Genomic DNA, 16698 nt, shown 5'->3' with positions numbered 1-16698 from the left:
ACATAATAATAATATATATATATATAGGGGGCTGCTAACTTAGACCCAGTTTGGTCTAAATTAGCAAAGTGCACCTTTTCAGTTGGACCAAAATACTCATTCTTTTTAATTAATTAATCAAATTACCATCAATGGACGCGGATCCAGTGTCGCGCGCGTACCGCAGGACCATGGTTACAGGCCGTTGATTTCCATCAGACAGCCAAGATCTGATCTCATCAAGACTGTCTGATCAATCAGACATCCCAGATCATCCGAATCCATCAGATTCCAGCGCGTGCACCACACTGGATTACACCCTGGAGAGAGAAGAATCTACTTTTTAAAAGCAGGACACGTGTCGCTGTCTGATTGGCTGGGCGTGATTTTTTTCCATTTAATATTTTGAACTCAATTATTTCGTTGTAAATTAATTTTTTATTTTTATTTTTTATACCAAAATTCATAATTTTTTTTTCTCTACAAATAGAGACTTGGTTCGTTTGATTTGGACACAGAAAAAAAAACCCAATTTTTCACTACCTTAATCTCATTTTTCACTACCTTACATCAACTCACTGAAACCATTCTATCAGGAAAATGGTTTCAGATTACAACTCTCTGAAACCATTGTACCAGATAAATGGTTTCAGAAGCAAACACAATTAATAAATTACTCACTGAAACCATTCTACCAGTAAAATAGTTTCAGAGTACAACTATGTGCAACCATTCTACAAGCTAAATGGTTTCAGAAGCAAATAACTAATAATCAACTTACTGAAACCATTCTACCAACAAAATGGTTTCAGATTACAACTCTCTGAAACCATTGTACCAGATAAATGGTTTCAGAAGCAAACACAATTAATAAATTACTCATTGAAACCATTCTACCAGTAAAATGGTTTCAGAATACAACTATGTGCAACCATTCTACTAGTAAAATGGTTTCAGAAGCAAACATTAGTTTTTAATTACCGTTTTATCTCATTTAATTAACTAAAAATAGTTTCAGGTCTCCAAAAATTTCATAAAATATACCAAAAGTTCCAGAATATTATCTACTATTTTCCTGGTATAATGGTTTCAGTGAGTTGGTTGAGTGATGCGTGTTAAATTACAACACACAAGTAACGTATTTAGTAGACAAAAAATGAGATTAAGGTAGTGAAAAATTACATTTTTTTTTCGGTGTCCAAATCAAACGAACCAAGTCTCTATTTGTAGAAAAAAAAAATTATGAATTTTGGTAGAAAAAAAAAAATAAAAAATTAATTTACAACGAAATAATTGAGTTCAAAGTATTAAATGAACAAAAATCACGTCCAGCCAACCATTGTGTGACACGTGTCCTACTTTTAAAAAGCAAATTTTTCTCTCTCCAGGGTGTAATCCAGTGTGGCGCACGCGCTGGAATCTGATGGATCAGGATGATCTGGGCTGTCGGATTGATCAGACAGTCTTGATGAGATCAGATATTGGCTGTCTGATGGAAATCAACGGTTTGTAACCATGGTCCTTCGGTACGCGCGCGACACTGGATCCGCGTCTATTAATGGGTATTTTGGTTAATTAATTAAAAAGAATGGGTATTTTGGTCCAATTGAAAAGGTGCACCTTGCTAACTTAGACCTAACTAGGGTCTAAGTTAGAAAACCCCATATATATATATATATATATATATATATATATATATATATATATGGGGGCTGCTAACTTAGACCCAGTTGGGTCTAAATTAGCAAAGTGCACCTTTTCAGTTGGACCAAAATACCCATTCTTTTTAATTAATTAATCAAATTACCATCAATGGACGCGGATCCAGTGTCGCGCGCGTACCGCAGGATCATGGTTACAGGCCGTTGATTTCCATCAGACAGCCAAGATCTGATCTCATCAAGACTGTCTGATCAATCAGACATCCCAGATCATCCGAATCCATCAGATTCCAGCGCGTGCACCACACTGGATTACACCCTGGAGAGAGAAGAATCTACTTTTTAAAAGCAGGACACGTGTCGCTGTCTGATTGGCTGGGCGTGATTTTTTTCCATTTAATACTTTGAACTCAATTATTTCGTTGTAAATTAATTTTTTATTTTTTTTTTATACCAAAATTCATAATTTTTTTTTCTCTACAAATAGAGACTTGGTTCGTTTGATTTGGACACAGAAAAAAAAAACCCAATTTTTCACTACCTTAATCTCATTTTTCACTACCTTACATCAACTCACTGAAACCATTCTACCAGCAAAATGGTTTCAGATTACAACTCTCTGAAACCATTGTACCAGATAAATGGTTTCAGAAGCAAACACAATTAATAAATTACTCATTGAAACCATTCTACCAGTAAAATGGTTTCAGAATACAACTATGTGCAACCATTCTACCAGTAAAATGGTTTCAGAAGCAAACATTAGTTTTTAATTACCGTTTTATCTCATTTAATTAACTAAAAATAGTTTCAGGTCTCCAAAAATTTCATAAAATATACCAAAAGTTCCAGAATATTATCTATTATTTTCCTGGTATAATGGTTTCAGTGAGTTGGTTGAGTGGTGCGTGTTAAATTACAACACACAAGTAACGTATTTAGTAGACAAAAAATGAGATTAAGGTAGTGAAAAATTGCATTTTTTTTTCGGTGTCCAAATCAAACGAACCAAGTCTCTATTTGTAGAAAAAAAAAATTATGAATTTTGGTATATAAAAAAAAAAAAAAAAATTTACAACGAAATAATTGAGTTCAAAGTATTAAATGAACAAAAATCACGTCCAGCCAACCATTGTGTGACACGTGTCCTACTTTTAAAAAGCAAATTTTTCTCTCTCCAGGGTGTAATCCAGTGTGGCGCACGCGCTGGAATCTGATGGATCAGGATGATCTGGGCTGTCGGATTGATCAGACAGTCTTGATGAGATCAGATATTGGCTGTCTGATGGAAATCAACGGTCTGTAACCATGGTCCTTCGGTACGCGCGCGACACTGGATCCGCGTCTATTAATGGGTATTTTGGTTAATTAATTAAAAAGAATGGGTATTTTGGTCCAATTGAAAAGGTGCACCTTGCTAACTTAGACCTAACTAGGGTCTAAGTTAGAAAATATGAGTCTCTAATCAATTAGTTAAAAAAATTATAAACATACAACCAGAAACGAAACAGTGTATTTGTCACTTTTCGAGGAAACTAGCTCAAAATGTGATTGTAATGCACAAACTAATATTTTCTCATTCAGTAAATTCTCATTATTCTTACCATCTTCCCTGGAATAATTTTTCACCTATCTATCTACCAAGCTTCTGAAAATGCAAGTCATAAGCTGTGGCTCAAGTCAAGTAAGTGACCACATGAAATAGAGTCATAGATCATTTTTCACAAAATTACTAGGATTAAGAGACATACAGTGAGGAAGGTTGAGATTGCAACCGGATACTTGCATCACTCTCTCTAAAACAGCTGAGATATATTAGATAAAAAAAAAAATGTTGCAGGTCCAAAATTTTCCCGCAGACAGGAACCATAACATTTGCATCCAACATATACTGAAAAACCTATACCCGAAAAACAACGAGAACTATATCCAAAAAGAAGTCAAACAACCTGAAAATATTTGCTTCACATTTTCTGGATCGGTCAATGTTGTGATATCCTTATCAAAATGTTCTTATAATTTGAAAGACACAAGCAAATGTTTCACCTCAGGATGTGATAAGAAATTGCATTAGTTGGAAGAAATGCTCATATAATTGCGGAAATTTACAATAAGCTAGTAAAACCAGTGACATTGATTTAAAGAGTAATTGGTTTCTTACACAGAAGACAAAACCAAATGCTACATGCTATCTCTTATATTGCTAAGGAACTGACTTGGAGTTACACTTACTTGATTATTTTGAAACTCCAACATTTGCCTATCTAATTCATCAATAACTTTGCTAAGGAACAAGAATGTTTCTTTACTTCTACACGCTTCAATGGCTATCCTAATAAGGCGGGGACAAATTTTTTTGTAGCGTTGCGATGGGGATAGATCTACATCTTCTACCACGTCACTAACACCAACATTAGGTAAAGCCCCACTTCTTGCTAACTTTGTCCACCTTTTCAGGATATAACGTGCGGGCACTGATTTGACGTCCATATGAATAAATACCTTTATACAATGACAACAAAGTATACCAAAGCTCTCAAACTTACGACAAGAGCAACTAATTGAAGTCTTATCCAAATCAAAAGACACTTGCCACTCTCCCAAATCCCTTACCATGGCAATCACAAAATCAATTGTGGGTGTTTGCATGTTCATATTTTTGTTCATGCTCTTCACGGAACATGCTTCAAATAACTCATACTCGTGTTGAAATAGATCAAAAATAGTGGGAGTATAAAGCCCATACACGCTTTGTAAGATACCAGAATAAGGGTACTTGAGTCTTGAAATATTTTGGCGTGCTTCACATTCAGACTTCAGTTCATTATATCGCTTTTCTTCTACAACACCCTCAAAATGCTCGAAAAACTTGATTATATCCAAGTCTGCATTCATGAAACTTTTAATTTCTACATTCACATTGTCACTAAGTTGGGTGCTTTGCATTCCTAATGTAAAAGCTTTCTTCATATAACAAGCTGCCCATTTCTCCTTTATAGTGTACACTCTTTGCAACCAAGTATTTTCCTTAACATCATACTTTACAAGGAGGGTTCTCCAACCTTCTTCAAACTGTTCTTCATCTTCATAGTCATACATGCACTTCTTAAAGTCAACAATAAAATCGGACTTGTCCTTCATTAAATTGTCCAAGTTCTGCATCAAGTGCCACGTACATAAGCCATTGTAAGTTCCAGGCATAACAACAGCTAATGCTTTTTCTATTGTCTGGTTTTGATCAGTAAAAAATGTTTGAGGCATTTTCTGCTTATGTGCCTCTAGAAATTTCTCAAAGAGCCACTTATAGGACTCTGCTGTTTCATCATATAATAACGCAGCCCCAAAGATCACCGTTCCTCGATGATGGTCAAATCCTGAAAACACTGCTAGTGGTATGTGCGGACAATCGGTGCAGTATGTTGAATCAAGAGAAACCACATCACCAAAATACCCATAATCAATTAGCATCCTTGCATCTGCCCAAAACACATTGGTGATTCGATCTTCAGCATCCATTTGATAGGCATGGTATGAAGTTGGATTTTCAACCAATTGTCTTTGAAAGTATTGCAATAGATGCCCAACTTCCCCATTTACCAAACTCATCTTCCTTCTTTTGTGGATATTATGCTTTTGATCGGGGGGAGTATATCCAGAGTCACTACTACCTTCCACTTCTTTACTCATTAAATCAAGTGATGCCCTATGTTGTAGGCCGTCATCATTTGCTAGATCAATTTGATGGCATTGAACTTCTAAAACTTTTTGTTCATATGACAACATATGAATGGTTTCTTGTAGATGTACATTGTGGTTATGTTCCTCTACAAAATCATACACAATAAATTGTCCACCCGTATGCTTAAGTCCTATCCTTGCTCGACAATTTGTTCTAGTCTCCGGTCTTGGATTAATTGTTTTATAATCTCGCTTGTCTGGCTTCCGTAAGCCTTCTTTGCAACAAACAAACCTACAAGAACTGATTGAGCCATCTTTTTTCTTGTGTGTATATTGTTTCCTCACTCCAAATCCAAGTCTTCCACCATAATCAACCCAGAACTTCCAAGCTTCTTCAATGTTATAAAAAACCATACCAATCTTTGGCTTCCAATCTTTTTCCATAATGCTACATTTCTCAAAACAAAACAAACATATTTATACATGTATAACAAACCAATAAGAGATAACTCATTCCATATAGCAGCAAGTATATTACTTTTTTTTTATGAAAAAAAAAAATCATTTTCAACTTTCAGATCAAGTGTATATTATTTATAAACCCATATAAAGTAAATGTATAAATGTCCACAAGCCGTCGTCCAACCGACAAATGCTGAGATCGTTAGGCAAGACACTTTCACCCACTTCGAATCCATAACAACCGGTGTGTGTGAGTTTCAGTGATATTTGTCACTCCGTCTAAGACAGATAAAAAGTAGTAAATATCTATACCATATATAAAGAGAATACAACAATACCCTTGATTTTTTTAGTAGCAACAAAAATGTTTTATTAACAAACTCACATGATATAAGACACAATTTTTTTTAGCAGTAAATTTTTTTTATTAACAAACTCACCGTAATATAAGACATTTGGACATAAGTTAGACACAATCAGGCGCGGAACGCGCTTTCCTGGCCGCTAGTATATATATAAATCATATGGTAATAAATTAGTTTAAGTTGAATAAAAGATTGTATTTTGTTCCTAGTCACTTTAAATTGGGGCTGTAATAAATTAGTGATTTGTGCTAAATGGATTGAAATTGCAAAACCCTATGAAATGCCATAAAACCTAAATATGATAATTTGATTATGATATACTATTATATAGAAAGACTAAACTTTAAGATTGAAACAGATGGAAAATGAAAAACAGTGGCATAAAATTTGACGTTGGAAGCAAAGAATTGGGTACCTGAACAGTGCGATTGCGAAGCACGAGCAGAGAAAAGAGAGTGTGGTTTTCGGACTTGAAAATGTTTCGTCAATTACTCATTTATAATTTTTCCATTTATCAGTTTAGTTTTAAACATAAATTTCTTTTTGACACAGTTTAAAAAACATAAATAGATTACAGAAGGTTACCCCAAAAAAATTCCTTCGAGGAAAAAATTCACTTTGAACATGTTTTTTTTGACAAATTTTTCTTTGTATTTTTTAAAATATATTTTATAAAACTGTTTTTCAAAATATTAAAAGTTTTTTTATATTCATTTTTTCTAAATTAAAATACCAAATTTAATATCATATAACATAAACATACATCGTTGAAGATCAAAACATAGTCAAAATCTTAATTTTTTCAAAAAGTTGTATTTCAAAAATAATTTTTTATGAAGGATCTTGCTAACCAGTGCCCCCGGGGCACTAGTTAAGGAAGAAAGAAAAAAATTAGAAAAAATGTTGGATTGTATAAGTCACAAGATAATTACCCTAACTAGTGCCCTAGTATTTGCCTTCAATACAATGTTGGGAGAACCTTCAAGAGACATAAACTTTTCTATAGCCAATAATAAAAAAAAAAAAATTCAAACTCAATTTATAAGTAGCGTAAAAGATTCAAACTTGTAGAAGTTGAAAAGCAAAACGGCATTTCATTGACCTAAAAATGTGGGATGACTACCATATACTAATATTGTTTACTGTCTCAAGCAATACAACAATCATCCAGTAAAAAAAAATACAACAATCATTTCACTTCACTATGTAATAAACAGGTTTAACAGACTACAAGTATATACACAGACTGATCTTACAATCTCTGAAATCAGTGTTACATATTGAAAAATGATCAATAAATTACAGTGTCGCTCTATTTAGAGTCCATAGAGCTTATTAACTACTGTAAACTATCTAACAACATGTAAGCTAGCCAACTGACTTACAGTTACTAACCATACTAACTAACTATAGTGTATACTTCACACACAATCCAATAAGAGGTGGTTGCAGCAGCCTTTTCGGAGTTTATTACTTACAAGGAATGTATCGAATCAAATATTAATGCTCAAAGATACAACAATGTAAAGCCTTACGCTTTACAGATCTAATATAGTATACCATGCTGCAGAAGATTTTGCCATGTTCAGGTATGCTAACCCCACTCGGACTGCAAACACCGTGACAGCATTTTGATCTTATGAAAATTTGGAATCCTTAAGCCTAACTGGGGGTCTATTGGTAGCAACCGCCTCTTATCCAGTCGGTGGTTTCCAACGCTGGTTATCAAGATTTAGCAGAAAAATAATAATTACAGTGCTATACACAAATCATCTAACTATCACTTTCAAATCCTCCAATTGAATCCTTAATTAGAGCTATAAGAAATGTTATTGGTGGTCCTCCCATTCTGTTTATCTTTATAATATATTTCACTAAAAACCCCCATTTAGAGGTGGAATTGAAGCAACAAGGTGCACAGAGCAAATCAGATTGGGACCTGAAGCAAGAGAGTGGTATCAATAATTCGTCATGCCTAAAATGGACTGAATTACATGAGGTTGGAAGCACCACTTCCTGCTCCAAATATAAATCAATTTGCATCAGACAAATCGTTGTTGGACAAGTCCTAATCAGTTTCTCTTAACCGCAGGTCAACAACTTTGCTCTTCAATCCTAATTAATATCTTAGATTAAGTTGGACATCTGCAATTATTTATGTAGGTTTGAAAGCCACCCTTGTATGTTGCGACCAGATACCGCGACTCCCCCAACACCAATGTCACCAATATACTCATGTTGACTGCGCCATAGCTACTGCGTCACTGTCCTGGGAGTGGGAAGAATCAACCTGACTCCAGAGTATATCAGCATATGCCTTCTCTTCCTCCTTCTCCTCTCCAACACAATTAATTTCTTCTATTTCTTCCTCTTCCTCAAGAATCTCTTCCATCATTTCTTCTTCAGCTTGTTTCTCACCCTCTCGTTCAGCAAGTTCAGTCATCGCCTCTCTCATAGCAAGCTTCGTAGCTGGCCTATCTTGAGATCCATATTTTGGAGCAGGAACAACAAATGGCAGAATAATATCGTCTAATTTTGTGCTTTTAGCTTTAGGAAAATCATTATTTTCTTTTGGAGGAAAAGTAAATATAATCCCAAGTTCATAATTGCAAATATGAAGCGCTGAATTCACAGATGGATCTCCTTTATGAGGTCCGTCTGTTTTTGTACCAGATGGATTTGAAATTTGTCGCCCCCAGGCAGCAGCACTAAAATTATGAGACCCACAGTATACCCAACCAATCGAAGGTGCGCCCCTCCTAGACCAGAAGCATCTGCGTACCACCTGCGAGTTCATATTAGACAGAAAAGTGAAGCATCTCCATAATTAATGAGAAAATCAAAGGAGTAGATTTTAACAAATTCATAGTTTTTTTTTTAAACGGCCAATATTATTATTGTCAGTATTATGCTGGGAGTGGGGATTGAACCCTCAACCTCCTTATCACACTCTACTTCTTAACTCCTCCGCCCCAGCCACCAAGCCATCCTTATATCCTCCAAATTCATAATTTATTAATTGTTGATTTTCTCTATAATGGTTAAGATGTTTTACTTTTTCATCCTTAAAGGAGTCAAATCTCCCTATAGAGCAGCATGACATATATAAAAAAGGAAATCCAATGACAATCACACCGCATGCATGAATCAAAGTTAATAAATGATTCCTCCGAAACCTACTCATTTTGGGATACATTGGTGTGTTGTGTGTGTGTGGTGGGGTGCGGGGAGGTTGGTGCAATATTTATTAAATTAATATGGTAATTCGAGTGCTGTCGTGACAGATATAACCTAAATACGTTTAAAATTATGTCGAGATCAAGAAAATGCGCACCAAAAATCCCAAGAAAAACAAAAAAAAACTTGAGTATATTTTCTATTAAACATTTAATCATCAAAACATAAGACTGCAGGAGAATTAGGGTACAGTTAGTTACCTTGGTATGCATTGGATGTCCTACTCTTTCATGAGAGTGAGGGATGGCATCATGAAGTACATCTAACGTCTTCAACCTTTGCCATGTTCTCTGTTCAAATGGAGAGAATCAGTTCTTTACGCGAAAGCATCTATAACATCAAAAGTTCACCTCTTTAAGATAAATTCGAAAAAAGTTCCAAAACTAATTATAAAATGTTATCTGGGTAGGATAGGGGGTAGTCGTCGGCTGATGATTGAGAATCATATCTGTGGCTACTGCTGTTTTACCTGTCTGTCTGTCCCCAATAATCAATTCTCGCTGGCCACGCCCTATAGGGATCATAGAATCAATAGCAATAAGTCCCGTTTGAAGAGGTTCATACACAGAACGTCTGGAAATAATACTGGGAGCGAACTCTCTCTCTCTCTCTCTCACCAGTTTCCTTATAAAATAAAAGGTACCAAAGGAATATAACTTGAAAAAATATTACATATTGCAAGACACAGCCTTTACCCATTCAAAGCCGATAAGAAAATAATATTACCTCTGAGAAACAAAGAATACGTCTTGAAGGTAAAATCCCATCATAAGCATTCTTCACTCTTTCAATAGTGGGGAAAATAATCTTAACAGAAGGATTCTTCAATTCTTCCCTAGCATTCCAGCAGCCCCACTGTCAATGAACACACAAGTTTAATGAATCATGCATCTAGCAGCAGATATGTAAAAAAATTCAAGCAAATCCAATAGAAAAAGCAAAGGCCTTCAAATTACTTCAGGATCAGACTCTTCTGAATCAAAATGTTGCAGTGATTTCTTCCCAGCAGCAGCCGAAAATGCAGCAAGAAATTTTGAATTGACAGAACCAATGGAAGAAGCACCTGATAGACAAAAAAAGACCAAACAAAATAGTCCAAAAGAATGGGGGAAAAGGTCAGCTAGTTGATTTGAACTTCTAGTGAAATAGGGTTGGCATTGTACTCTATAATATTCAATAAAATGGACTTACCATATACAATTTCAGACTTCAATGATTCAGGCCATCTATATTTATTCAGAACCTATTATAAACAGTAATAGTTATTATACATAATTGGATATGTCAAAAGTTATTGGATATGTCAAAAGTTATTTTAGCATAAACTTTATCCATATGCAAGAAGATTGGAAAGTGTTTATGCAACAAAAAAAGAAATTTTTAACTCATTAAATCCAACCAAACAACAAAAGGAAATCAAATATAACCTTGGCCCCAACATTAAAATAAGTGCAACCACTTCAATAAAAAATTCAAAACAAAAAGTATTCCCATTTTAGTGCAACTTACCTCTTGTAGTCTCCAGAGTCCATAATGTCTTTGCATTGAAGCAATGAGTGAGCAAAAAGCAGCAATTTGTTCAGATTGCATCATCTTTGACATATCTCGAAAATGATGCCCCTACAAGTTTTATAAATATCAGATCACATATACGAAGACAATAACCAAGTCATCCTATAGAAGACACATCCAACATACCTCTGACACATTCAGTATCAGTTGAACTTTCTGGCAGTTTTCTCCCAAAGCAGCTGCAAGGGCCTCTTTTGGAAAAACATATCCAGAAAATGCAAAGAATCCAGCATCCCAAAGAGGAGAAACCCATTTTGCTACATTTCTAGGCAAAAAACCAAGTTGAACATAATCTACAGATAGGAACAAAAAAGCATTATTTATTATTTCTGTTACTGACAGCATGGAAAATACAACTGTTAAGTCCAAAACACAAAAAAGATAAGGAAATAAAACTAAATTTCAAAATCATAAGACAAATGACTGAATGAGGGATCAATACAAATGGCACAACAAAAATCCGAAGCAATGTAGCTTTTACCTCCCTCAGAAGTTTGATCAGACTTGGGAACAAGAACGCTAACAGCATTTTCATCGGCAGGCACATTGTGATTTCTTCTTAAAACAATCTTGAACGTCCCATAAGCATTATTACAAGACTTTCCAAGGACAGCAGCCAGTGCTTTTAGACCTGCACCGTTTGAGTCCGCCACAGTACGGAAAAGATGGCTCAAACCAACTACAGATGCCACAACTGAGCCAAGAAACTACAAACCAGATGACAAAAGGCATTGCAATTAGTGTCTATAAGAGTATAAATTGCAGTTAGAAAATCCAGAGCAGAAAGTGGCTTTAACAAAGACATCAAATCAAATTATGGCTAACAATAAGGCTAAATTAACACAAAAACAAGGATCTTCTCTATACACTTAACAAAATAGAAGTTCCAGAACTTCTGTAAGCCACTGCTACTATTCATCTTCCAGATGTTTTTTTTCTTCTCTGATTTCTTATTTGGCCTTCCATCACTACTATTTGGGTTAAACTTAATTTCTTTATTGTCCAGGCTATGTGTTATACAAAAAAAAAAAAAAAAAAACAGAAAAAAAAAAAGAAGAAGAGCGCTTTATGTTTAAATGAAATTTTAGAATAAGAGTAGGGTATAAAATAATAAAGATGAAAAAAAAAAGATTAGATAATACACAAAACTTTCTTCAATTTGATTTAACTTATTTTTTCAGAGTTTTGTTTGTTATTATTTTGTGTTCGATTATGACACTTTGATATCAAATCACGAATTTTGATAAAATCTTATACTAATAATAAAATAAATAAATAAAAATTAAATGAGTAAATTTTAAGACAATATACACTGCCAATGAAGCCAATAATATTCCAACCCACCTATAAGTTAGGTTTGCCCTGGGTGCAGTTTTTCAAATATACACGGCCAAGAAAAGATATTGTTTATATCCGAAAATAACAGTACAGATGCAGTGGCAAGGCAGTCAGCCATCACCTTAATTAAGTAGCAATATCTTTACATGACATACTTAAATACTTACAGAAGAGGACTGATAGGATTCTGACAGAATAGAAGTTCTATTAAGGTGAACTCCAGGTACTGAAGCAACAAGATGCCCTGTTGCACCGCCAAAGTCATATTTTGTGAGCTGAGTAATCCAGTGAGCCTGGCTAGGTACATCAATAACAAGTGATGCCATAAACCCAGCCAATTGAGCAGCAAAATCACATTTTGAGTCTCTATGAATCTCATCATCATATATTTTTGGGAAAAGTGAAGCAAAATCAACCAAAATGGCACGAGGGAAATCTTGCCACCATACAGTGTTAGTCACACTGTTCCACTACATAGCAATAAACATTGATCAAAATATTGTTATATTAATGACATATAAACATAACATAGAGATAAACCTACTCACTATGCTTGGTAAGTTTTTCTACATAATGGTAAGTTTTTCTTTACTAAATGAGTACAGGTCTTCATTCGTCACCATAGAAGAGCATCATTCTAACTTCCAACGCACAACCAAGCATGATTAACCTTATATTCAATCATGCTAGAAAAACGAATTAAGTACATCACTTCTGATAGAATGTGGATACAAGACCACAAAGGAACAATACTCCTAAACTATAAACATTTCACCAATCAGTGCAATGAACCACCAAGCATTTGATGTCTAAATTAATAATTTAATAAATCGCATCCCAAGAAAGCAACATTTTTCTATCCAAATTGCAAGATAAAAATTATGTATTAGTAATATTAATAACTAGAAGTCCGGCTAACAAAATACCTGCTTTTCCACCAAATTAGCAGATGTAATGACAACTCGAATACTATCTTCTCTTTGCAGAACAATCAACTTTGGGTGATGGCAAGCTATCCCATGTCTCTTGCGGTCTTTACCAAATGCTATGGTTTCAGGGAATGGAGGATGCCTAATATTCAACAAGAAAGTAAATTACCAGAGAGGAGAAAAAGGTTAAGCTGTCTATTCCCACCACTAAACAAAAAGGAAAAAAGTCCTTACACTACAACTAGGTTAGGATAATTATGGTAAGGCACAGATACTCTTTCATCAGGCTTTGAACTCCAACATTTCTCGGTATTCTGACAGGCGATTGTAACTGGCAGATGTAAAGGAATCTTGCAATATGTCAAGAACCTAGCAAGACAACTCTGTTAGGGGTTGTAAATAAAACAACTTCAAGTGCTAAAGTTCACACATGGTATTGAAATAACCATCGTCCATCGGTATAAATGTAATGAAAATGCACATTGCAGGTTATCAAACATGTAAACACAAGGAGGCACTAAAACGAAACACAAATCAAGGAGCAAAATGGTTTGAAAAACAATATGAATATCATCAAAGGAAAATAATACATTGGGAAATTTTAGACGAACCCACCATGGTATGTCACTTGTAAATGTTGCAATAAACATCCTCGTCATGCTTTCAATAGGATGAATAAGTTCATTGAGCGATATAGATTTATCAAGACCCGACAAGTCATGGTTCATAAATTCAAGGCGATTAAGATAAAAATTCTTTCCAGGAGGTGGATAAAAATTGCATCCATTTTCACCCTGCCCATTATTGCCATCAGAAGAAACATTATCCTTCTCAATATAATCTGACACTACCAAATTCAAATTCTTATCAGCAAAAGCATTAACATTAACACAATCAACTTCCAAATTCTCTTTTGGACAAAAACTTCCACCATTTCCCTCCAAATCCATCCCTTTACTTTCACAAAGTAAAGCAGAACTTGACTGCACAATATCAACACCATTATCTTCCACCACCTTCTGCACTAACCCGGTTCGAAAAGCACGCTTATATCCACATTGCAAATCCAAATCAGACCGTAAAATGCAAGACAAAGGATCATCACTGAGCAATATATCTCTACACCTATCTACAAGAAACCTTGCCCTCCCAACAACCCCATCAAATTTCGTATCATTGGCCTTCACCGCAAAAACCCTCTTACTCCTTTTCCCACTTTGAGAATGCCCTGAAAATGTTAACCTATCAATTTCACCATCATCATCATCATCATCACCAACACAATTTTCAAGAACAATTCTCTCTACAACAAACCCAATCCGATTCCGAATCCCACACGAACCGTTCAGATTTCCACAAACAAGCGAAACCCTATCCCCTTCATATAATTCCACCGCCATTCCCTTTCTAATTTCAACACCATTAACAAAAACACCATTAGAAGCTTCAAGAAACGGAAAACCCTCACTCCCGCGAGAAAACCTCACTCTTTTCCTAAACTCATGAACAAGTCGAAATTTTGAATTAACGGTAGAATCAGTGAGTGATAAAACCCCACTCAGAATGTAAAGTTTACGAAGCGAACCGTCGAAGAAGATCTGACAGTGTCGTTTACTGACACGGCGGTCGTTGAATACGAATTCACAGTCACGAGACTTCCGGCCAATCAAGTACGGTTTGTCGGCGTGAAGATGCATAGATTTGCAGATCGAAACGGCGCCGTTTTGAGTGGCGGAAAAGAGAGGAACTTCGAAATGGTTGAAAACGACGGAGGCTGAAATTGAAGAAGGATTATGTTGGAAGGGTCTCTTGTGGTTGGAATCTGAATCCATGATGATGGTGATAGATTCGAATTGGAAGAGGAAAATTGAAAGGGAAAAATGAGAAGAAGAAAAATTTGAAAGAGGAAAAAGGAAGTTTTTTTATTTGTGAAGAAGTGTGTTGGGGAATTTTCGCTCTAAATTATTTTCCCTCCAAAATTATGATTTTGGAATGGTTAAAAGGGGTTGGACTTTTGTAGGGAAAATGAATTATCTAACTTTTATGTGTAAGGACGTATGAACTGTGAGCGGTTAGAATTAGAAATATTTAGACTAAATTTTTAATTTAAAAACAATTAAAATCTTATCTTAACATATGAATCGTCTATATTCTTACAGGGTGTATTGGATTGAAATTCTGAGAGCCAATTTTAACAAAAAAAATATCAAAGATTTTATAGGATTGTATTGATTTTAAGATTTTTTTTAAATATTTTTTACCATCAAAATTATATTAAGTTCAGATTTTAGTGGATTTATAATAAGAGTTTCAAATTTTTTTTTTATGGATTTTTAGATTTTCAAAAGATGATTGTTTTTTTTTAAAAAAAAAAATTACAAGAGTGAATGACATAAAAAAAAAAGTTTGCATTATGTGTTCATTATATGTTTATCTATTATGTTAATTTTTTTTTAATGTTCGTATTATATTTAAGAATTGACATGAACACGTCAAAATTATATTCATTAGGATTAAAAACATAAAATTTTAAGAGAATCAAAACATTTCCCTTTCATTTTGTGGGCTAAAACTAAAATTCGCTATATTTTAAGGTCGAAAAACTTATCTAATTCAAAATAAAAATACAATCTAATAATCACTTAGATATTATAATAATATTAACGCAATATCAATGATAGAGAAACGATTAAACAATGAATCATGAAAACAATTCACATAGCCAAGGAAAAAAAAACTGAATAGAAAATAAAAATAAGTTGACAATTAAATGGATCACGAAGACAATTCATATATAGAACTAACTTAAAGAAAAGAAAATCAACTATTGAAGCATGATAGGTAAATCTCATTATTTTTCATATAATCGTAGTAAACTAGATCTTCTCATCTTAAATTTCTCTACATTTCTCCTTACTCTTTAATTTTACTCTATCTTGATTTATTTATTATTTTTTATTGAAGAGAGATTGAAATTTAGAAAGAGATAGAGAAGTGTTATGGATTGGCGTAAGTCCAATTTGGCGTCGAGCTTGGTCCAGTTAGGCGTCAAGCTCGGCCGAACAAGCATGTTGCCTCAAGTCGAAACATCTATGTTCAGCGGTCACAAAAGTTGGCGCATTTGTAATAACACCCGACCTCAGAATGATCGAGAGTTAATTAAGTTATTATTCCGACAATCATTAATGGTGATGACGTCGTATCTGTCCTTGTATTTACGATATTGACTCTGCCTTTGGGGCTATGTATATCATTCTCATGCATAAAGAATTAAGGACCATGTATGATTTCATTTTTACTCTAAAATTTTGATTTCATGCAAATAACCCAAAAACCAAACCGAACCAAACAAAAAAAAAACTGAACCATAACTAACAGTTTTAAAACTGAACTGAAACAGTTCGGTTCGATTCATGATTATCAGTTTGGTTCGGTTCAATTTGGTTTAATTGTTCAATTATTTTTAGTGAAAAAATA

The 16698-nt window shown here is 34.4% G+C and overlaps 2 protein-coding genes across 2 annotated transcripts; both read right to left on the bottom strand.

Annotated features, from left to right (window-relative positions):
• Positions 1-3710: 3710 nt before the first annotated feature.
• On the bottom strand, positions 3711-6684 carry LOC123916060 (protein FAR1-RELATED SEQUENCE 5-like). Its single transcript, XM_045967390.1, has 2 exons — positions 6561-6684; positions 3711-5766 (listed from the first exon to the last, which is right to left on the bottom strand). The coding sequence occupies exon 2, from the start codon at positions 5760-5762 to the stop codon at positions 3822-3824; it is 1941 nt and encodes a 646-aa protein (XP_045823346.1). The 5' UTR covers positions 5763-5766; positions 6561-6684; the 3' UTR covers positions 3711-3821.
• A 708-nt stretch (positions 6685-7392) lies between these two features.
• LOC123916059 lies at positions 7393-15209 on the bottom strand. Its single transcript, XM_045967388.1, has 12 exons — positions 13837-15209; positions 13456-13590; positions 13219-13363; positions 12460-12762; positions 11436-11661; positions 11081-11247; positions 10892-11002; positions 10574-10625; positions 10339-10445; positions 10109-10237; positions 9583-9672; positions 7393-8930 (listed from the first exon to the last, which is right to left on the bottom strand). The coding sequence occupies exons 1-12, from the start codon at positions 15051-15053 to the stop codon at positions 8379-8381; spliced, it is 3234 nt and encodes a 1077-aa protein (XP_045823344.1). The 5' UTR covers positions 15054-15209; the 3' UTR covers positions 7393-8378.
• Between the last annotated feature and the right edge of the window lie 1489 nt (positions 15210-16698).

This window comes from Trifolium pratense, linkage group LG3 (assembly GCF_020283565.1).
Source record: "Trifolium pratense cultivar HEN17-A07 linkage group LG3, ARS_RC_1.1, whole genome shotgun sequence".
Lineage (NCBI taxonomy): Eukaryota > Viridiplantae > Streptophyta > Magnoliopsida > Fabales > Fabaceae > Trifolium > Trifolium pratense.
This window is presented reverse-complemented; position numbering and strand designations above follow the sequence as displayed.

What these genes read in the sequence shown, in the direction of transcription:
- LOC123916060 (XM_045967390.1), bottom strand. Translation starts at nt 5,762, where the DNA reads ATGGAAAAAGATTGGAAGCCAAAGATTGGTATGGTTTTTTATAACATT.
- LOC123916059 (XM_045967388.1), bottom strand. Translation starts at nt 15,053, where the DNA reads ATGGATTCAGATTCCAACCACAAGAGACCCTTCCAACATAATCCTTCT. An exon ending in TGATACTGAATGTGTCAGAG is followed by an intron (nt 11,003 to 11,080) that starts GTATGTTGGATG and finishes TAAAACTTGTAG; the next exon opens with GGGCATCATTTTCGAGATAT. An exon ending in GACTCTGGAGACTACAAGAG is followed by an intron (nt 10,626 to 10,891) that starts GTAAGTTGCACT and finishes TGTTTATAATAG; the next exon opens with GTTCTGAATAAATATAGATG.